This window comes from Coregonus clupeaformis, unplaced genomic scaffold (assembly GCF_020615455.1).
Source record: "Coregonus clupeaformis isolate EN_2021a unplaced genomic scaffold, ASM2061545v1 scaf0013, whole genome shotgun sequence".
Lineage (NCBI taxonomy): Eukaryota > Metazoa > Chordata > Actinopteri > Salmoniformes > Salmonidae > Coregonus > Coregonus clupeaformis.
In genome coordinates this window covers 1,246,727-1,269,879 of record NW_025533468.1, presented here as the reverse complement: position 1 = coordinate 1,269,879, position 23,153 = coordinate 1,246,727, and the positions used below count along the sequence as shown (strand labels likewise).

Genomic DNA, 23,153 nt, shown 5'->3' with positions numbered 1-23,153 from the left:
CCGCTTCCGGGTCAGGGTCGTCACTGTGACAACAAGGTGTACCACTACCAACAGGGTTAGGAGGAGCAAACCATCTCTATGGTACAGATGTAGGATCTTAATTTGATCACCCTGTTGCAGGAGGACATTTTAAAACTTGTAGTGTATGAGGTTTAAAAAGGCTTCTGAAGTTTGTAATTTGCATTTAGAAATGTCAGACTTGATTTTCCCTTACAAAAATGTATCAACCCCTACAAAAATGTCCATTAATCATAATTCAAATAGTAATTCACATTTCCTGTTCCTGGCTCAAATTAAGATCCCACATCTGTAACCCTTCCTCATATGCACACACAAGCAACCACTGTACATCATCCTGTCCTCCTTGTTCCCTTGTTTGAGTCATTTAGTCGTGGTGACCCCATCTGTTCTCCCTCTCCTCCTCCATCAGAGCTGCCTTTGAACAGTGTGTGATTTAGCTAGATAAAGAGATAAAAAGACTGAACAACAGATCTGTTCCCAGTAAGAGAAGCACAGTCCATCTCCAAAGATGTCACACCCTCACCCGTCCTCTTTGCTTTCATACACATTCTGTCCATTCTCCTCCTCTTGTATTTCTCCTCCTCCACCATATCCTCATCCTTCACGGGAGCAAAGAGAAGAAGACTGTAGTCCCTCGTCCTGCTGTCTGTTCGTGCGTCTGTGTGTCTGCCCGTACATGTGTCCGTCAGCTGGTCGGTTGTTCATTCATTCATTCATCTTTTGGTTCATTCTCTTGTTTGGGTGTATGTGCTGCTGTGCTGGTGTCGTCCCGGGCAACGCACAGAAAGGAAGGGGTGTTCTCTGGAACGCCTTAGCTGGGTGAATGGGGTGCTCCCCTCTTCCTCACCCCTCGTTGATGCCCCTTCTCCTTCTCTTCCTCCGGCGGGGTTAGGTGTGTGGGTCTGCGCTTGCGTCAGTGGGCGGCTGGCGGACTCACACCCTGCTCAGGCGAGACCGATGGTCCGCTCGCTCTCTGTCTCTCATTCGCTCGCTCCCTCGGCCAGACTCCAATCAGCGTCTCCTAGGGGACAGAGCAGGGCTTTACTGTAGTAGCTGTCTTCCAGAACACTCACTGTAGTATTTATCCCCTGTTCAAATCCCCAAACATCCATCCAAGATCCACCTCCTTTTCTCCACCCATCCCTCCCTCAACCTCCTGCCCCAATATCCATCCTCATTCACTCCTTCAGTACCATCATTACTGCAGCTCCTTCCATCCATAGGTTGCACTGGTCTAGCGTCTGTTTGTGAGAAAATGCATTGTGAGTGACAATCCAAAATAAAGTTTTGTTCTTCGTCAAAAACATAATTGTGTGTATCATGTAAGCATCTGTCAAATGTAAGGTAGGCATCAATATGAAGCGTTATGTCGACTTGGATCTAAATATCTCCTTTCTGAATTCTTTAGTCACTTTTCCAAGACAAACATGAGGAGAGGAGGACAAAGAACCACAAGCTACTTTTGTTCTGATGAAAATAGAAAGTTAATGCAATCTTTATTTCCAAAAATAGAAAGCAATCTTTACAGCTTTTAATGAAAAATAATATTAAAACTCACTTTAGTGCTTGCAAAGCAGAACTGATATTTTTTTTCACAGTGCAAAAAATAAAAAGGGGGATGAGAATACTCATATGCCAACAAAACATCATTTAACAGCTGGGAGACATTAACCCTTTCCCGTCTCAACATAAGCAGGCCTGAGTCTGTCAGTATCGTGTCCGGCTGAGCTGGCTGGCCCTAGCCTCCTGGCCCTCATATCTGTCCTTTCTCTCTTGCCTCTCTTGTCTGTCACGCTTTTCGTGCCTTTCATTTCTCTCCTGCTTTGTTTCCTGCTTTCTGTTCAGGTGCAGAGAACAAGGAGGGACAGTAAGTACGTTGACAAGCACCACGTCCTTCGACAGGATCCCATTCTAATGCCAACCCTATTCCCCCCACAGTGAATACAGGTTGTGTGTGCTTGTACTTAGGTGTGGTGGTGTTTAGGGCATTAAACTAACTTTTAATTCCACCACTGTCCCAGCCGCTGTGGCTGGTGAATTAAAGAAAGTTCACCAGTCCCTCAGACTTTCTACCAGCATTTGGCAGGTGGTATGCTGTTAATTCCAGTCCCTGGTGGTGTGTGTGTGATTGTGTAGTGGGTAGGTAGGTTGAGGAGCGAGTCTCACCTTCCTCCGGTCTTGAAGATGAGGTCGGCGTTGGGTGCCCCTTTGGGGTGTTGGTAGCGCGGGCGCCGCTCCCGGTTGGTGTTGGCAGGAGCGGGCCGCTGGGCCAGAGACGCCATCATTTCTACATAATAAAAACCAAGGAGGTTAACACAATGCTACACAAACCAACAATGTTAACACAATGCTACACAAACCAATATAGTTAACTGTCACACCCTGGCTCTGGGGACTCTATATGTTGAGCCAGGGTGTGTATATTCTATGTTTTGTATTTCTGTGTTGGGCAGAGTGGTTCCCAATCAGAGGCAACGAGTGTCAGCTGTTGCTGGTTGTCTCTGATTGGGAGCCATATTTATAGAGGCTGTTTTCCCACAATAGTTGTGGGATCTTGTTTCCGTTTGGTTTGTTTCCGTGTTGGTTGTGTTAACCGTAGGACTGCACGTTTCGTTTGTTGTTTTGTTGTTCTTATTATCACTAAAGATAATAAAGTTTAAGTATGTTTGCAACTAACGCTGCGCATTGGTCTACTCCGTCTAACGATCGTGACAGAAGATCCCACCATACCAGGACCAAGCAGCGTGTCCAGGAGCAGGCGGCCTGGACATGGGAGGAAGCGCCGGGAAAGGAGCTGGAGAGGTTGGTGATGGCCCAGGTGGGCAAATCGTGGTCCTGGGAGGACATGCTCGGGGGCAAAGGGCCATGGGCTAAGATTAAGGCCCTGGCGAGAGAGGAGCAACGGCGTCAACAGTGTCGTCGTCGGACGGACGAGAGGCAACCCCAGAACATTTTTAGGGGGGGGCACACGGCATGGGCGACTGGGCAGCAGGAGGCTGCCACAGGGCGAAATGGGAGACGAGGAGAGAAGGCCACCAGGTTATGGGAGCCATTGGTGAGAGGAGGGAAGGAAGTTGTAGAGGCACGGCGAGAGGTACTGAGGTGTATTGCCAGTCCGGTCCGGCCCGTTCCTGATCCCCGTTTAAGGCCAGTGGTGTGTGTTCCCAGTACGGTCCGGCCTGTTCCTGTTCCTCGCACCAAGCCTACGGTTCGCGTCGCCAGCCCGGACCGGCCTGTTCCTGTCCTTCGCACCAAGCCTACGGTGCGCGTCGCTAGCCCGGCCCGGCCTGTTCCTGCTCCTCGCACCAAGCCTACGGTGCGCGTCGCCAGCCCGGCCCGGCCTGTTCCTGCTCCTCGCACCAAGCCTACGGTGCGCGTCGCCAGCCCGGCCCGGCCTGTTCCTGCCCTTCGCACCAAGCCTACGGTGTGCGTCGCCAGCCCGGCCCGGCCTGTTCCTGCTCCTCGCACCAAGCCTACGGTGTGCGTCGCCAGCCCGGCCCGGCCTGTTCCTGCTCCTCGCACCAAGCCTACGGTGTGCGTCGCCAGCCCGGCCCGTTCCTGCTTCTCGCACCAAGCCTACGGTGTGCGTCGCCAGCCCGGCCCGGCCTGTTCCTGCTCCTCGCACCAAGCCTACGGTGTGCGTCGCCAGCCCGGCCCGGCCTGTTCCTGCTCCTCGCACCAAGCCTACGGTGTGCGTCGCCAGCCCGGCCTGTTCCTGCCACTCACACCAAGCCTACGGTGTGCGTCGCCAGCCCGGTCCGGCCCGTTCCTGCTCCACGCACCAAGGCAGGGGTGCGAGTCGTCAGCCCGGTCCGGCCCGTTCCTGCTCCACGCACCAAGCCAGGGGTGCGCATCGTCAGCCCGGTCCGGCCCGTTCCTGCTCCACGCACCAAGCCAGGGGTGCGCATCGTCAGCCCGGTCCGGCCCGTTCCTGCTCCACGCACCAAGCCAGGTGTGCGCATCGTCAGCCCGGTCCGGCCCGTTGCTGCTCCACGCACCAAGCCAGGGGTGCGCATCGTCAGGCCGGTCCGGCCCGTTCCTGCTCCACGCACCAAGCCAGGGGTGCGCGTCGTCAGTCCGGCACAACCCGTGCCTGGGTCACCGGTGCCTGGTCAGGTACCGGTCAGCTGCTCCACACCGGAGCTTAAGCAATCCGCTCCTACGATGTCTAGTCCAGCTCCAGCCAGCGGGGCCAGACCGGATCAGGGGCGCTACGGGGGGATTATTGGAGGGTGGTGGGCGAGCCCGGAGCCGGAACCGCCTCCGAGGAGGAATGCCCACCCAGCCCTCCCCTGGTTTGTTTATGTTTAGGCGCGGTCGCAGTCCGCGCCTTTTAGGGAAGTACTGTCACACCCTGGCTCTGGGGACTCTATATGTTGAGCCAGGGTGTGTATATTCTATGTTTTGTATTTCTGTGTTGGCCAGAGTGGTTCCCAATCAGAGGCAACGAGTGTCAGCTGTTGCTGGTTGTCTCTGATTGGGAGCCATATTTATAGAGGCTGTTTTCCCACAATAGTTGTGGGATCTTGTTTCCGTTTGGTTTGTTTCCGTGTTGGTTAACCGTAGGACTGCACGTTTCGTTTGTTGTTTTGTTGTTCTTATTATCACTAAAGATAATAAAGTTTAAGTATGTTTGCAACTAACGCTGCGCATTGGTCTACTCCGTCTAACGATCGTGACATTAACGTATCTCTATACAAACCAACAAAGTTTTGGCATGTTGAATTTTACTCCTACTGCTTTCTCTCCCCATCTCTTTCCCTAATGCATGCCTCACTCTCCATCTGCCCCTCTTCTTATCAGTACTGTATAATATTAGGGTGTCCAATCAAAAACGCATCTTTCGACCAACAGGTAAAATAACTTTGTGTAGATACTCCTCTAAGAAAACCAATTGTCCAAACCTCACATCTCTATCATAATCCGTTACAAAAGCTATAGGAGTTTTTACTCTTGTAGGATGGCCAGAACTAAATCAATGGAGGCGCGAGAAGAAAAGTGGGCAAAAGTCAGGACAATTGCATGGGGTCAGCTAGGAGGATTCTGTGCAAGAATTAAGGCTACTGCTACCTGACAGGCTCACTTTCCCATTGAACTCGTCATCTTTCTTTGAATCAGTAGGACATAAAACAATAGAGGTAAGATGGATATCAGTTTTGAGACGTGACATGTAGTATTTCATTTAGAAGATTTCACACAAAAACAAGCGTATCTCTGTGAAATGTCAGTGGCGCACTGAGCGTATACCAAGCTTTTTATTTTCAAAGCCTTTTACATTTAATTCAGCTCGTGTCATGCTAATTTAGCTTTTTTGCGACCTGCAGAAACAACTTTAAAGTTGTTACGAGAAACCTGCACCGCTACGTCAACAGAGCTCGGTGCTTATTCAAATCAAATCAACGTTTATTGGTCGCGTACACAGATTTGCAGATGTTATTGCAGGTGCAGGGAAATGCTTGTGTTTCTAGCTCCAACAGGGCAGTAATACCTACCAATACACACATAATGAATAAAGTAAAATATTAAGAAATATCAGAATGAGCATATATAATAATAAATAAATAAATAAATAAATAAATATATAGAAATGGTGTGTATAGACAGTATGGAATAGAAAAGATGTGTACAGCCGTAGTTATATAGGATGAGCCATGACTAGAATACAGTATATACATATAAAGTTGGTAAAACAGTTTGTAAACATTATTAAAAAAGTGATCAGTGTTCAATGACTATGTACATAGGGCAGCAGTCTCTAAGGTGCAGGGTAGAGTACCGGGTGGTAGCCGGCTAGTAACAGTGACTAAGGTTCAGGGCAGGGTAAAATAAATAAATAATATGCCATTTAGCAGACGCTTTTATCCAAAGCGACTTACAGTCATGTGTGCATAATTTTTTTTTGTGTATGGGTACTGGGCGGAGGCCGGCTAGTGGTGACTGTTTCTTTCTTATCGTCTGTATTAGTTTACGAAATCTGACATTTTGGATATAATGTTAATGATATGTTAGAGAAAGACCCCACCGAATGATTCAGAACATGAATAATCATACTTGTCTTGGTGAAATGTCATCACCAAAGCGTGTTTTCACCCACTCTGGGCATAGTGGGAGGACACCCTATATAATACCTTGGTAGTCCTCTTGCTCCTGTCTCTCGTTGATGTCCAGAGTGAGCTTCTTCATCCTCATCCTCTCCTCCTGCTCTGCCTGCTGCTGGTTGAAGTGGTTGGCAGCCAGGTGGGAAGACAGAGGCACGTTCAGGATCTTAAACTACAAACAAAACAGACAAAACAGAACTTCAAGAACTTGAGTTAGGAGATCTGAAACAGGCACATTAAGCATTGAGAAGGAGCAAGAATTACATCTCATGCTGTAGGCAGACAATGGGACCAGTGCTCAGTATTCACACTGCAGAAAAACGCTCTCCTGGCTTACTATACAACCTTTTTACAACATTCCCTGTGATCCCTTCCCTGTTTTCTCTCTGGCTGTGCTAAAACTCAAAATGTGTTTCCCGGGTGGAGGCCCAGGCAGCAGAGAAAGTGAGGGAGGGCCACTCCCATGGTGTGGAGCTGACAGAGGAATGCAGTGAATGTGTTTTGACAGGGAGGGGTCCAGGTACGTCACATAGAGAAGCTGTGACGCTTACTAACACACACTGAACCATTTTATCCTCACCACAGGAGGGTGTGTTTACCATGTGGGCGTATGGAGAGACACGTCATCTATAATGCATTAAGTCATATAGCTTCATTTTACCGTCTATAACCAGTACTGTTTTTTTGTAAAAATGTAATGTTTACATAGAGTTTGTAATCCGGTAAATGTCCTTTAAAAGCAGTTGCTGGGAGATGTAGTTGACTGAGTTTAGTGAGCTTTACTTTAACGTCTTGATTTTCTGGGCAGAGACAGTGGACACACCTTGACCCTAATACAGTACAAGTACCCCAAAACCTTACATTCCACCCGCGGACTGGGCCTAAATACACACACACACACACACACACACACACACACACACAGCTCAAAGTCAATAGTATCGCTGGGTCTGTCTGACAGTGCTGATTCTGTGGAGGGATCTGACTGAACTAACAGCGAAGGAGACCTCAACAAGTTTGTATGTGTGTGCGCGTGTCCGTACTCTGTGTGTGTGTGTGTACCTGCTGCTTGTTGCCCTTGCGTGTGAGCATGACAAACTGCATGGTGTCTGAGATGTCTGCGTCTCCCTCTCCAGAGCAGACGGGTCCTCCAGGGCCTTTCTTCAGCTGGCTCTTCAGCTGCAGGGGGATGGCCACGTCCAACTGGTGCACCTTCACCGCCTCCCCGCTCCGCTGCTACACACACAGCGCACGTACACACACAGACACCGCTCCCGTTAAAACCCATTTATTTAACAGGAGTAGCACAGTACTACGGACATACTGACTATGGCACACAGATGAGAGAGAATAGGAGAGATACTGTACCTGCAGGTTCTCCAGCATCATCTTGTCCAGAGCCTGGATGAAGTCCTCATCCTCAGCACATGCCACATGCTTCAGACCGCCACCACGGATGGTCACCTCCTACAGGACAAGACCGTCAGTAACGCAAGAATCTCTCTCTCTCCCCCCCCTCACACAATGACATCTTCTTACATTGTTCTCCTCGTCCGTCTCGTTCTCCTTGTTGGAGTCGGTCAGATAGTCAGTGTTCTCCTCCTCCTCTTCCTCCCGCTCCTCTTCCTCATTCTCAGACCCTTCCTGGAACACACAGCAGGTTCTTAGATAGGGGGTGTGATTGTGTGCTAGCTTCTGTAAGGTAGAAAAACAAAACCGCTAAACCTGGAGAGCTATGTGGTAGGTCTGGCGTGATGGAGTTGATTTATGAAGGAGGAACAAAGAGTTACAGAAGTGACACAAGGTTGACCCCGTCATGCTTCTCTGATCGTGGAGTCAACACATCAATTTGGCATCACAACAAGATGACCCGCTTCCTTATACATATCCTGCTTAGGACTTGGCTTCTGTCCTCAGCTTGCCCCTACAAAACTAGGGGTGAGGGCCAAATGAATGAATGAATAAATGGATGGATAGATGAGTGAATGAGTGAGAGATCTAGTATCCACCTATAGACGTGCAATGAATGAATGGATGAATAAACGATTAACATAATCACTTCTTCCTCTGGCTCGTTCATCTCGCTCTCATTGCCAGACTGTTCCTCTGTGTCCGCCCCTCCCTCTTCATCCTCGTCATCGTCATCCTCGTCTAGAGCCTCCCCTTCACTCCCCATGGCACTGGAGGGCCGGCCGTCCTTCTGTCCATCCATGGCCAGACCTGGAGGACACAAAGACATGCGCGCGCACACCTTTATTCGAACGGCACAACGTCAGGTTGCAAGACTTAAGTCTTGAAGCTAGAGACCGCTAAATGCTCAAACATTTGCATAATAGTCATTGATTGCAAGTCCTTAGTAAAAAAGCTCCTCTCGTGAGCCATCGTTCCTTATTCTGAACAGGCTTTTCCCTGGCTCTTTACATAATAATCAGATTATACACAAAGCATAGACATTTACCACAGATTATATCCCAAACTACTTGAAGTATGTCCAGGTGTGAGGACAGATTAACGCAAACAACCAGCCCATTTAGAAACACAACACTTTGTTGGGCTGGAACTGCAGGAAAGGCAAGTCATTGCAAGAAATACAAGTCATAGTGACATTCATTGTGAAACTAAACAGGTGCGTCAACACAGAGCTAGGAGAGACCATGAATGTAACTTCGGAAGCCTAATGAGCTGAGAGCAGTAGAGGAGCAGATAGGTGTATAGTTAAGAGACGCTACTGAGCAGTAAAACTTAGGTAAGCAGGGTTCAACAAAGGCAGAGGAATGCCTTCATTGCCTTATCTTGGTTAAAGGATGAAAGCTGCAACAATGAGGCCACTGTTCACCCTCATCAATGACTCAGAACACACACAGTACAGACAGACACACACACACACGCACAGGGTTTTCGAAAGCGTTCTCTCACATTCCATGTCAACACCTTGAAACCTCGAACAATACTCCTTGTCTGTGTTTTCTTTGCTTTGCTCTCAATCAGATACTGATCAACTGTGTAGAGTGTACTACAAATGAGCATTTCAGCTAAATAAACACTTTCAGTATTGTGCCACATGGAACAGCAGGTGCAATAGGGCAACGTTATATTTGACGAAATATTGACATATCTTGTCATTGGGATGTCACTCGGGTATTGATTCATATTCCCCTTTAACCTTGAAGTGAACACTTACTTGAGTAAATATGTTTTTGTTTGTGCAGACTTAAGCATGTGTGTTTTAAGTGGCAGGCTACAGCGCAGGCAGGTCTGACTGCTGTGTGTTTGTGGTATGTGTGTGAGAGGGCCAGGTATGTGGAATTTGACCTGTCTTGACAGACAAGACAGACAGTTGTGGGAGCAGAAGCAGCCTCCTACACACAGGGGAATGTTGCTCAGCAGGGAGGACAGAGAGCAGGAGTGGGCCAACCTGAGGAACTAGCTGCTACAGAAACACAAGCACACTTCCGAGGCCTGCAGGCAGGCAGGCACACACACACACACACACACACACACACACACACACACACACACACACTGTAGAAACATGTGGGGGACCGAAGTATGACAAGGATCTTTAACAACCTTGTTGTAGTGTGAGTGTGTGTGCGTGCGTGCATGTGTGTGTGCCCCTTTGCATGCGTTCCTGTGTGGGTGTCAATCTCTCTCTCGGTCTCTTACCCAGTTTAACGAGGAACTCCCTCTCCAGCTCGGTGACCTGTCGTGTGGAGTCTTCCAGGGAGATGCAGAGCCTCATCTTGGGCCGGAGCAGCTCCAGGGTGTCACTGATCATGTAGTCAATGTCGATGGGGAACTGGTGCTCCGCACTCCACACCTCCACACTCTTCTTCCACCAGATATACCTCTGGAGAGGACCCACAAAAACACATCCGAATTTAGGGACAGTCTTGTAATGAATGAATGTAATTGACATTATGTCACAACAGTATCAACACCCTTCATAAAGGAGAGAGAGAGAGAGGATAGCGAGACAGAGGCGGAGAGGAGTGAAACAAGGAGAAGTCAAACGGTCATACTGACTGACCTGGAAGTAGATGAGGAAGCAGTCCAGCTTCCTCTTGCTGGAGCCGCGGTCAAAGTACTGGCCGCAGGTGTCCAGCAGGGTGCAGACCAAGCGGATGCGGAACAGGTGCTCGGGGGGGTCCAGGGGGCTGGGGCTGCCGTCCGGGTTCACCCCGAACGAGATGAAGGAGAAGAGGGTGCGGAAGATGACAGCCGACTCCACCATGCGGTAGTTGTAGAGCTCCCCCAGGAACTTGGCACTGCTGATCCGACGCTGGTTGAACTTGGGCTGGTTCACCTGCAAAGGAGAGGGGGAGAAGGAGACGACAATGGGGGGGAAGAGAGAAAGGGAGATAGAGGAGAAAAGGGGGTGAGATGGATAGACAGAGAGAGGAGAGGGAGAAAGAAAGCAGGTGAGATGGAATGGCAGAGAGGTGTTGAAGTTGAGTGCATCAGTGCTCAGAAACACCATAAATATGAAGCCCCAGTGAAGACTTCACCCACATGAACCTCAGTTTGTCACTCAAATTGTTACTGCGTGTCACGCAAACCACATGCCTGAACCAGAAACATGCATGTTTGACAGCCTGTTCACACAGTACACAATACGTAGCCTCAACAATCAATCATTCAAATCAATAAAAATGTACAATCAATCTCTCCTTCTAGGGCACTTCACATGGCCCTTACATCCAAGAATGAACTCTTGAATCTGGGCCTGACTCCTGACTCCAATCTGGGCCTGGGCTCCCCCTCCCCGGTCCTCACCTCCAATCCCAGAAACAGCTCACCACCCTAAGCTTGCCTTCACCTCCCCACCCCCTCCCATGGTGCTCACCTCCATTCCCAGGCGGATGTCCTCCAGGACCCCGTCCACAACGTGGATGCCCACGTCCTCCTGGTAGGCCACAAGGCCAGCCAGCAGGTTGGCCACACAGTGGATGCTGTTGTACTTGACGTTCCAGATGTTGACCATGCAACAGATCAGGTAGCCTTTAGACTCTGGGTCCTGCCAGGGGAGTTTACGCATCTGCCTCAACACCTAGGGTAGGTGAGGGAGGAGGGAAGAGGATGGAGAGGAGCGAGAGTTGGAAGAGGGAGACAAGGAAGCGGAGGACGAGAAGGGAGAGGGAAGTTGATAATCTGCAGGTGTTTGTGATACTTCTGTTGTGTTTTTTTTAAAAATATATATATTAAAGAAATTCCAGACTAATCGGAAAGGGGGGGAAATCACACCTCTTTTTCCCCCTCAAATCTCTCTATAGTGTTATGATGAATATGCATTAGCCAGTGACTGTATAAATGAGGCACCATCATAAAAAAAAAATGAAAGCCTTTAGTGAACTAACACTTGCACGTGACTTTTTTCCACATTACTAGTTTCAAGTTTTATTAGTCGTATGTACGGGATACGCATGGTATACATCGTCCAACTAAATGCTTACTTACAGGTTCCTTCTAAAAAAATGCAACAAGAATAGGAAATAATAAAATATAAGAATACAAAAAATTAAGTAAATGGCTGTAGAATAGAATAATGTATTTTAGCATAAGTATAATACAGGAAGGCACAATTTATAGTCCAATATTGACATGTGTATTGGGGAAGGGGGGGATGGGGGGGATGGGGGCAAGTGTATAAACAGAGCAGTATAATAAGAGTCTGGTAGCTGCAGTTGTGATGTGTGTGTGTGTGTGTGTGTGTAGCATGAGCGTACAAAATATTAGGAACACCTTCCTAATAGAGTTGCACCCCCCTTTGCCCTCAAAACAGCCTCAATTTGTGGAGGCATGGACTCTACATGGTGTCGAAAGCATTCCACAGAAAGTTATAGAGGCCTAAATATCATATCCCCCAAAAACTGTTATTGTAATGGTGAGAGGTTAGCATGTCTTGGGGGTATGATATTTGTGCGTCTGTAACTTTCTCACTCATTACGATTCATTCAGGATTATCCATAATCAAGGTAGCATGTGTTTAGAAACACATTCTATTCTTATTTACAATAAAAGTGACTCCAAAATGACACAATATATTATGTACCATTCATTTCTATTGGGCACAAAATAATCTGAAACACAGCAGATGCATCCAAAAAGTTTGTACAGTCATTGCGTGCTAGGAATATGGGACATTTTTACATAAGTGAATTTGACCCAATATTTTGGTCCCCTAAAATGCGGGGACTATGTACAAAAATGTATGTAAAAAAATTGCTGTAATTTCTAAACGGTTCACCCGATATGGATCAAAATACCCTCAACTTAAAGCTGACAGTCTGCACTTTAACCTCATAGTTATTGTATCATTTCAAATGCAAAGTACTGGAGTACAGAGCCAAAACAACAAACGTGTCACTGTCCCAATACTTTTGGAGCTCACTGCATCTTAAGAGTAATGCTCTAACTGTAAGTTGATTTGGATAAGAGCATCTGCTAAATGACTCAAATGTAAATGTAAAATAAACTCTTCATACCTTCTCCGTGGTGACCTTGGAGAGGTCCTTGTAGAGCAGTTTGCGGATGTACTCCTGCAGCGGGGGCCTCTTCTTCCTGACGGTCTTCTCCATGGGCGGGGGGTTGCAGTAGTAGTAGGCATTCTCTACCATGGTCACGTAGCGAGCATCCAGGTGCTGCGCCTGTTTCTTACGCATCATTTGCTCCTGAGATACGCATATATGCAAAAACAAGTGAGTCATTCAATATAGACCAGAACATAGCTAAAACATTTTACATTACATTTTAGTCATTTAGCAGACGCTCTTATCCAGAGCGACTTACATGAGCAATTAGGGTTAAGTGCCTTGCTTAAGGGCACATCGACAGATTTTTCACCTAGTCGGCTCGGGGATTAGAACCAGCTACCTTTCGGTTACTGGCACAACGCTCTTACCCACTAAGCTACCTGCCGCCCTAAAAGCCCTCAAAAAGGTGTGTCATCTTATTATCTTGCTAAATGTAACCTAGATGATATGGCAGCTGTGCATGCGACATGAATAACCTCGTCCAAAAGCAATTTAGAGACAATAAAGCTGGATTAATAGCGCTTTATAAACCAGATTTAAACCTGGATTTCAGCACCAGTTAGGAAGGCCAAGACAGGTCACTCTCCAGGACTTTGGATGCACTCCAAAACCTTTGGGGAATTCCAGTACAGTATTTGATAGGTGTGTGTGTGTGTGTGTGTGTGTGTGTGTGTGTACACCAGTGGAGGCTGTTGAGTGGAGAACGGCTCATAATAATGGCCGGAACGGAGCAAATGGAATGGCATCATACACCTGGAAACCATGTGTTTGATGTATTTGATACCATTCTAATGATTCCACTCCAGTCATACGTGCGTGCATTGCCGTGTGCATGAGTGTGTGTGTACCAGGAGGACGCTGGTCCGCAGGTGGGAGTCGGGGGATCTGAAGAGGAAGCGTCCACTGGTCTCCAGAAGGGTGCAGGCCATCTCTATGTGGTGATGGGAGAAGTCTGACAGCAGCATCTGTAGAGCAGCACACATAGTAACATGATGATGACAGTGTAATACAATACTTGTAACAGTAACCACGTTTCCACCCACAGTTTTTATGCGAGTAAAGTCATGTCATTAAAAAAAGTCTCACGACAGGTGTGATGGAAACAGGAAGTGTCGGTATAATTGGGGCGGCAGGTAGCTTAGTGGGTAAGAGCGTTGTGCCAGTAACTGAAAGGTCGCTGGTTCTAATCCCCGAGCCGACTAGGTGAAAAATCTGTCGATGTGCCCTTAAGCAAGGCACTTAACCCTAATTGCTCCTGTAAGTCGCTCTGGATAAGAGCGTCTGCTAAATGACTAAAATGTAAATGTAAAATGTATAATTTCATAAATGTCGACAAACAATGCGTTCGTTCGACATGGTGGGATCTTTTTGTGTCTGTAAAATTAATTATGTGACAATTGCAGTGGAAACTCCATTATGTGCAAATATTGATATAATAAACCATCATGTTGATGTAAACTTGGAGTCACGAGATATACTTGATATGCTAAGTTGTACTACCACTATGAATCGCACTACACTGGCTCTGACGCTCGTCGGATGTGGCAGGGCATGCAAACTATTACAGACTACAAAGGGAAGCACAGCCGTGAGTTGCCCAGTGACACGAGCGTACCAGACGAGCTAAATCACTTCAATGCTCGCTTCGAGGCAAGCAACACTGAAGCATGCATGAGAGCACCAGCTGTTCCGGATGACTATGTGATCACGCTCTCCGTAGCCGATGTGAGTAACACTTTTAAGCTTGTCAACATTCACAAGGCCGCAGGGCCAGACGGATTACCAGGATGCGTACTCCGAGCATGTGCTGACCAACTGGCAAGTGTCTTCACTGACATTTTCAACATGTCCCTGACTGTGTCTGTAATACCTGCATGTTTCAAGCAGGCCACCATAGTCCCTGTACCCAAAAACACTAAGATAACCTGCCTAAATGACTACCGACCCGTAGCACTCACGTCTGTAGCCATGAAGTGCTTTGAAAGGCTGGTCATGGCTTACATCAACATTATTATCCCAGAAACTCTAGACCCACTCCAATTTGCATACCGCCCCAACAGATCCACAGATGATGCAATCTCTATTGCACTCCACACTGCCCTTTCCCACCTGGACAAGAGGAACACCTACATGAGAATGCTATTCATTGACTACAGCTCAGCGTTCAACACCATAGTGCCCTCAAAGCTCATCACTAAGCTAAGGACCCTGGGACTAAACACCTCCCTCTGCAACTGGATCCTCGACTTCCTGACGGGCCGCCCCCCAGGTGGTAAGGGTAGGTAAAAACACATCTGCCACGCTGATCCTCAACACGGGGGCCCCTAAGGGTTGCGTGCTCAGTCCCCTCCTGTACTCCCTGTTCACCCATGACTGCATGGCCAGGCACAACTCCAACACATTTACATTTTAGTCATTTAGCAGACGCTCTTATCCAGAGCGACTTACAGTTAGTGAGTGCATACATTATTTTATTTTTCATACTGGCCCCCCGTGGGAATCGAACCCACAATCCTGGCGTTGCAAACGCCATGCTCTACCAACTGAGCTACATCCCTGTCGGCCATTCCCTCCCCTACCGTGGACGACGCTGGGCCAATTGTGCGCCGCCCCATGGGTCTCCCGGTCGCGGCCGGCTACGACAGAGCCTGGATTCGAACCAGGATCTCTAGTGGCACGGCTAGTACTGCGATGCAGTGCCTTAGACCACTGCGCCACTCAGGAGTCCACACAGGAGTCCAACACCATCCTTAAGTTTGCCGACAACACAACTGTGGTAGGCCTGATCACCGACAACGATGAGACAGCCTATAGGGAGGAGGTCAGAGACTTGGCAGTGTGGTGCCAGGATAACAAACTCTCCCTCAACGTGATCAAGACAAAGGAGATGATTGTGGACTACAGGAAAAAAAGAGGACTGAGCACGCACCCATTCTCATCGACGGGGCTGTAGTGGAACAGGTTGAGAGCTTCAAGATCCTTGGTGTCCACATCACCAACAAACTATCATGGTCCAAACACACCAAGACAGTCGTGAAGAGGGCACGACAAAGCCTATTCCCCCTCAGGAGACTGAAAAGATTTGGCAAGGGTCCTCAGATCCTCAAAACGTTCTACAGCTGCACCATCAAGAGCATCCTGACTGGTTGCATCACTGCCTGGTATGGCAACTGCTCGGCCTCCGACCGCAAGGTACTACAGAGGGTAGTGCGTACAGCCCAGTACATCACTGGGGCCAAGCTTCCTGCCATCCAGGACCTCTATACCAGGCGGTGTCAGAGGAAGGCCCTAAAAATTGACAAAGACTCCAGCCACCCTAGTCATAGACTGTTCTCTCTGCTACCACACGGCAAGCGGTACCGGAGCACCAAGTCTAGGTCCAAAAGGCTTCTTAACAGCTTCTACCCCCAAGTCATAAGACTCCTGAACATCTAATCATGGCTACCTGGACTATTTGCATTGTCCCCCCCCCCCTCTTTTACGCTGCTGCTACTCTCTGTTTATTATCTATGCATAGTCACTTTAACTCTACCCACATGTACATATTACCTCAATTACCTCGACTAACCGGTGCTCCCGCACATTGACTCTGTACCGGAACCCCCTGTATATAGCCTCCCTACGTTTTATTTTACTGCTGCTCTTTCATTATTTTTATTTTTTACTTAACACTTATTTTAAGCATTTCTCTGTAAGGTGCCTGTTGTATTCGGCACATGTGGCAAATAACATTTGATTTGATTTGACATGGAAAAGTATTAAGAGTTTATAGGCAGATGAAATAAGTTCTGATGAACTTCATGGTGGTTAAGTGATGGATGGTGATGAGCTTCGAGGGTATTATTTGAATGCTGGTGACATGATGATCGATGCATGGCTGCCAATTATCAAATACAAATTATATTGCTCTTATCCATATAAGTTATAACCTACCCTGTCCACTTTATCAGCAAACTGTTGTCTAGAGAACATGTGCCAAAACCACATTGGGCAAGTTAGCGATTTATCACAACAGTTTTGGTGACAAAACCATTGGTAGAGTTAAAAATGAGATGGAAACACATTTCACTTTTTTAAATCACGCACAGCATTTTATCCGCAACAAGTCAGTTTGATGGAAACACGTGAATATTGTTTTTATGCAGATTTTTGAATAGTCGCATGAAAATCTGTCACCAATTGGATGGAAACCTATCTGATGATAGTATCATTTCCTGGTGAGAGAGAAGCACCCCCTACCTTCAGACAATGCAGAGTGTCCGTTTTTGAGAACAGCTTGAACTTGGCCAGCTCCCCAATAAACCTTACAGTTTTATTTTTCGTTTCGATGTTGATCTGGTCCTTCTTCCGGATCTACAAACACAGCAAGCATTCTGTATTGAAATCGCATTCAAAAACGTTTGTTTCATTCAGTATAGGTCCTATTTTAATGAGGCAGTGGGTCTGTATGAAAGACACAACAAGGTGTGAAGGTGTTAATAGTTGTAGTAAAGTCTTGGGACCTACATGGAACCTGAAGTCTCCTTTGAGTATGGAGCACAGGTCATCCGCCACATCTGACATGCAGGGGTGAAGGGTGGCCACCAGACGGGAGTAAAAGGGCAGCAGATCCAACCTGGAACACAACACAACCATGAGCTTAACAATGCCATAAGTACAATTTACTTCCGTTATGCCATTTCAAATTAAATGAGGAACAACAGCACCACCTAGTGGGGAAAGGGGACATAAAACACTTATTCCCACACAAATCAATACATGATTAAATCCTTCCAAATTAACTATCTGCGTGCGTGTGTGTGCACGCGTGCGTGCGCTTTGTCTGGGAACGGTGAAGAGAGCCCGGACCAGCTTCCTGATCAAATCCTTCCAAATGAACTATCTGCTTTAAAGTGTGTGTGTGGTACCTTTGTCTGGGAACGGTGAAGAGAGCACGGACCAGCTTCCTCCTGTTTGACTTGGTGTTCATGTTCATGCAGAAATCCATGGCAGCCTGTGAACAAACACATACAGTCAGACTAATTCACTGCACAACTGTGTATTTCGTACTACATTCACTGTGAATCATTGCCTTTGTGGCTGAACTCAAATTGTCACAAGCTGGGAATACATCCTTCTGGTATGCTGAAGGTGTGCGTGTTCTCTCCTTGCCTTGTCTATGAGGTCTCTGTTGACACAGTTGGGAAGCTGCTGGATGAAGGCGTCCACGATGAGCTTCAGGTGGGACCCGGTGCTTGCCTCCTCATCCTCTTGTTCTTCACACAGAAACAGGGAGGACACAGTCAAACATGTATACAATACAGCCATGCACCAAATATCTCCTTAGCTACAGTCACTCACCTACAGAAACAGAAATAGCAAAGCCATAGCATAGGTATAAGCCTAAGAATGGGTTTGATACATGTTGAATATTAGAAACCTTGTGAATGACTGTCTCGTTTCCACATGCTCAGCAACACACCTCTGTTTAGTTGATTGGCCCTGAGCACCCATGAGTGGGCCCTAGCTCTGTTTCCCTGACCTCTTTCATACCCTAACTTGATCCCTGGAAAAGACACACAAACACCAAGATACTGTCCATGTCAATAACCAACATCCTTCCTTTATCTAGAGGTTATAGATATTCGATTATTTCCGCCCTCTTGTTGTCTTTGTCAAAGCGCTGGGTGGTGTGTGCTGCTTGGTGGCTGGCAGGCAGGCTGGTGGGTGGCTAGAGAATACCTTCATCTTTACCTTGCTCGTCCAACAGTTTTTTGGCGAGCTCTGCCTCGTTCTCTGCCTCGTCAGGCCCATCCAGCTCCAGAGGGTCATCGGCAATGTCTAGAGCCTCGAGCTCCAGCTCCAACTCCTCTGTGGTGGCCGCAGCATCTTTAGCCTCTGAGGAAAGGATACAGCAACAAGAGCAGGCTCAGTCAGACAGTGTGAGTCTGTGTATGTGTGTATGTGTGTATGTGTGTATGCGGTTGTACCTTTAGCAGCAGCCTCCTCTTTGTCCTTGCCCTTCTCGTTGTCTTTGAACAGGATGGCAGGGACGAAGGCCTTCAGGTCCACCATGTTCTCGTAGAAGTTCCTGGCGTCCTCGTCCTCCCAGATGCCCCCCTCCAGGTCATACTCTCCGGGCTTCCCAGGGGTGAAGATGTCAATGCCAGGGCCGTGCTCTATCACACAGAGAGGAGAGGAGACGGTTAGATACACACAGACGCCAAAAACTGTAGGCTACATATAACCAACAGCAATAAAACATGATAACAATGTGGCTTTATAACAAAATCACCCAAAAGTACAACAAAAAGCTCAGTCTTTACATTGTTCCTATAACATAGTAATAAACAGTATACAAGGGTTGTTACTCTTTACCTTCCTGCACAGTCTTGTCCAGTGGAAGATCTGGCATGTTCTCATCCAGAAAGTCAGCCAGAGACTGGGTGTTAGCCAGCAGCTTCTGGTAGGACGTGGCAAACTCCTCATACTGCTTGTGTCTGTCCTCACTCAGCTCCCCTTTGGAGTGGAGGATACGCCTGTTGGGTGAAAAAACATGGAGGTGTCAGTATGTACACTCAAACACATTTAGCATGTTACTCAAAATGGCTGTACGTCATGTACTGTGGCAGGAGTATACACTGAAACCAATAATACGAGAGAAGATGTGAGCAAGGTCATGTTGAAAAGTTTCTCTGTGTAGCCTAGGCCCCATCACCTGTTCTGCCTCTCGATGTTCTGTAGCTCGCGGTGGTCCTTTTTCAGGTGCTTGGTGAGCGAGGTGAAGTACTCCCTCAGAAGGTTCTGGAAGGGATGCTGCTTCTCCGTGTTGATGATCTCGCTGGGAGGGAAGGCCAGGCCAAACTTCTCCCGTGCAGCCTTCACCTTGCGAGGCACCAGGCCTGCGATGTCATCCCCGCAGTGTTTACAGAAGCTGATGACCACCGATACATGGGTGTGTGTCTCGCGGTCCGTCCCGATTATGCTCTTCAGCTGCTCGTAGATGAGCGACAGGCCCTCCTTGTCCGTGAACAGGCCCACAATGGTGAGCTCTGCGATGAAGCGCAGGTCGGTGCGCAGCTTGCTCACGTTGGGCGCCTTCTCCTCCTTGCGCGCCTCAAAGTGCCTCTTCCAGGCCTGGAGGAGCAGTGGGGCGAATTCGGCGTAGCGCTGGTGGAAGAGGGAGCACAGGTGCACGGCGCAGCCCACGTCAGAGATCTTCAGCTTGGCCTCCACCACCGAGCCCACTGCCTCGCCGATGTACTTGCTGAGGTTGAGCGAGCCGAAGTCATTGGAGAGGGCTTCGCGCTGCTGCTCGGTGAGTGTGCGCAGCTTCTTGACGAAGGCCGTGTTCTTCTTCAAGCTGGAGTCAAGGCGGCTAAAGAAGGTCTCCTCGGGACGGCCCTCGTGGGCGTTCTGGTTGCGGACGCGCAGCTCCTTCCGGCACTGGTGGCGCTCCCAGGCCTCCTGATGGAGCTGGTGGCCCTCCTCCTTCTCCCTGGAGTGGGAAGAAAGATGGAGAATCAAGTCAGCAATTATCTGAATTCAAAAATACTAACCAAACACAAAGTTTCTGATGTTGAGAGCACCTACAGTAGAACATGATACATTATTATGATGGTTCCTCCCCTGAGCTCTTACTTGAGTTCAGCTGCCTCCTCTTCGCGCTGTCTCTTGGCCTCTTCCTCCTGAACTTTCCTCTCCTGCTCCTCCTGCTGCTTTTTCTCCTCTTCCTCCTTCTTCCTCTGCTCCTCCTCTGCCTTCTGTTTCGCCTCCTCTTTCCGTTTCCGCTCCTTTTCTTCCTTCTTTCTTTTGTCCTCCTCAAGTCTCCTCCTCTTTTCCTCTGTGGCCTTACCAATATCTTTCTTGCCACTCATCTTTGCCTCATCCTTCACTTTATCCCGGGAGGAGGCGGGCCGTCTATCACCATCCCTGTCTTTCTCCTTGTTACTAAAGGAGCTCACCTCTTTCTCCTCCATGTTTAATGATCTCTTGCCCTCAGCAGGCATTCTAGAAAAACAAAAAACAAAGTTGAGTCATTCTCATTAGTAGTGTTACACATATCAGAGCTAGGCAAGCCTAGTTAATAACAAACTTTGAATGAACGTTAATTTTCGCTTGTCATAACATTGGCTAATTCACATTGCTAGCTACACATGTATCACAACATTTCGATATGACAGTACTAGCTGTGTTGTGACTGACCGAGTTGCTAAAAGTTTTAGCCAGCCATTGGTGATAGCGTCACAAGATTAAAATGTCAGTGATTGAACATTTCAATAGTTAGCTAGTTATTTTTCTAATCTCCGCGAACTACCATATCTTACTAACTAGGTAACGTTAGAAAATGCACAACCCCACCCAACAAGTTGACTACACGCCAATTAAATCTATATTAAAGTGCGTTATGAACCTATTTTCATCTTAAATTGCAGTTATTTGATAGTGTTATTAAGGTAACGTTAGCTATGTTGACATTGTCTTACGTACGACGCACGTATAGCTAGCCTAACATAACATGCTAACTTAATGAACACACGTTAGGTAAGAACCGTTCGCCGTACAATTGCTAAATTACGACGACTACGTGCAATCATTTTAGAACAATGTAACAAAGTGTACAAGCTTTTAACCACCAGTGTCGACAAAACAGCACACATTAAGCCAACGTTACGTTGCTAACGCGTTAACTTGCTAACTGTTGTTAGGCCGCTTCTGCTTAGTCGAGGTAAACAAATGGCTTGGTAGCCCGCGAGCGCTAAAATCGTCGATGTCAATCGTCTGCATTAACCAAAAATAAGCGGCAATATATACATCAGTAATAATTACATATCGTTCATTATAGAATATAGTCTAAAACCACATTATTACCTTCAATTTCTGTCAACATAAACATCAGACTTGTGTTGATAAGTAAAAATGATTTCCTTGAGCGGGAAAGGACCCCTTGGATTAGGCACCAAACATTCTGCCTGAAAGGAAATGTGGGACGAATCTTCTTTGTTTATTGAATCGAAATGCAGATCGAATGTCTTTCAGACATTTTGACAGTAGTAGTTTAACAATACATAATATTTGATCTACAAAATGATATACTTTAGTTATGTATTCATTGTACATTAATTCAGACAGGCAATGTCGCAGATTACATTAGGGAGTGTGTCTCTGTTGTGTCTGCTGGAGCAACAGTTGCAGCAGAGAGGGTTCCAGTCAATGATTTATATATACATTACATTTCAGTCATTTCGCAGACTTACAGGAGCATTTATAGTTAAGTGCCTTGCTCAAGGGCACATCTACAGATTTTTCACCTAGTCGGCTTGGGAATTCAAACCAGCGATATTTCGGTTATTGTCCGAACACTCTTAACCACTAAACTACCTGCCGTGGGTAGATAATTATTTTGGTTCAATCTTGACTGATATATATGCGGTTATCACGTTTTATATTTCACTTTTCTGTCAGATCTCTGCATGCATAATAGAAGACAACTAATCGTACGAAATATTATAAATATTCATAAATCATTATCCTATTATCCATTATATAAATTTATAAAAATGTGTTATGGTTTCAATAGTCTAAAAGTTTCCTCACTATTTTTGTCAGTTTCCCCTGATCTATTACGGATAAGAGAACAAATTATATGGAGAAAGCTTTCAGGGGATTTGCTTTACCGGTCCACAGTGACGATTTTAGCATGTAAGTCTTGGTGGGGCAAAAAAAAGTATAATATGCCAGCAAAGCCACTACACAACACAACACTAAACAATACATCAATTGCACTATAACGGTGACAAACGGTGCCCACAAACTGTTAGGGCCTACATAAAGCTGTCCCAACAGCAGAGCTTTCTTTTCAGTACCATGGAGTGAATCCTTACCTCTGCTACACCTGGCAATCAGCGGAGCCTTGTCTGGCAGCAAAACAGTTCATTCAGCCTCATTTACTGCCTTTAACAAAAACATAGCTGATATGGCTGACTTGCTTAAACAAATGTGGTTTCTACTGCCAATTGAAATGTACAAACTATGGCATAAGGGAATGACGAGCGGATAAGAGGCAATCAGTAATTTCGATTAAGACATTAATGAGCGAGCTAGCACGGATGTAGCCAATATAACTCTTTGTTCAGCACTTTTGAAATGTACAGCGACAGAATTCAGAACATGGGCCGTTCTTACAGTATTCTCCCTGTACACAAAGTCTGAACCGTAAGATAAATAAAGAGGGCATATAAGCAGACAATGAAAGCTCTTACAATATTAGATGATTACATTTCTCTAAAACAGGCTTTAGGCTACATGTTCACCACCAAGTCAGAACAGTAAGCTAAATTATGAGGGGGAAAGGGACCAAATTATTAGGGTGAGGCACATGGGCTACTAACAGCTTACTACACAAAATACACGTAGTATTACTTTTTTAGCTACAGTATACATATCTCCCTGGCATATTACATAATTTATGCAGCGGCATGCAATACATTTTTGGACTCACGTTGTTGTGCTATGCTAACTT

At 47.0% G+C, this 23,153-nt stretch overlaps 1 protein-coding gene across 9 annotated transcripts; it reads right to left on the bottom strand.

Moving 5' to 3' along the window:
• Positions 1–232: 232 nt before the first annotated feature.
• LOC121546292 (regulator of nonsense transcripts 2-like) lies at positions 233–21,582 on the bottom strand. 9 transcript variants are annotated; one of them, XM_045212434.1, is made up of 24 exons: positions 21,503–21,582; positions 20,273–20,641; positions 19,350–20,129; positions 19,010–19,170; positions 18,622–18,810; positions 18,374–18,529; positions 18,114–18,197; positions 17,804–17,907; positions 17,560–17,645; positions 17,159–17,267; positions 16,892–17,005; positions 13,501–13,617; positions 12,605–12,790; positions 10,966–11,169; positions 10,150–10,425; positions 9,786–9,969; positions 8,179–8,339; positions 7,659–7,814; positions 7,488–7,586; positions 7,182–7,355; positions 6,150–6,291; positions 2,188–2,308; positions 1,215–1,262; positions 233–1,042 (listed from the first exon to the last, which is right to left on the bottom strand). In XM_045212434.1, the coding sequence occupies exons 2-23, from the start codon at positions 20,638–20,640 to the stop codon at positions 1,256–1,258; spliced, it is 3,978 nt and encodes a 1,325-aa protein (XP_045068369.1). In that variant the 5' UTR covers position 20,641; positions 21,503–21,582; the 3' UTR covers positions 233–1,042; positions 1,215–1,255. The 9 variants fall into 9 exon arrangements, with proteins under 9 accessions (XP_045068369.1, XP_045068370.1, XP_045068363.1 ...); XM_045212435.1 differs by having other exon boundaries at positions 233–1,039; XM_045212428.1 differs by lacking the exons at positions 233–1,042; positions 1,215–1,262 and adding an exon at positions 1,270–1,858.
• Positions 21,583–23,153: the final 1,571 nt, after the last annotated feature.

Bases quoted from the DNA above. Each gene is read 5' to 3' on its own strand.
- LOC121546292 (XM_045212428.1), bottom strand. From the start codon at position 20,640: ATGCCTGCTGAGGGCAAGAGATCATTAAACATGGAGGAGAAAGAGGTG. The intron at 10,426-10,965 runs GTGAGCACCATG...TCTCCTTTGCAG, and splicing joins ACATCCGCCTGGGAATGGAG to GTGAACCAGCCCAAGTTCAA. The intron at 8,340-9,785 runs GTAAGAGACCGA...TGTGTCCTCCAG, and splicing joins GGAGTTCCTCGTTAAACTGG to GTCTGGCCATGGATGGACAG.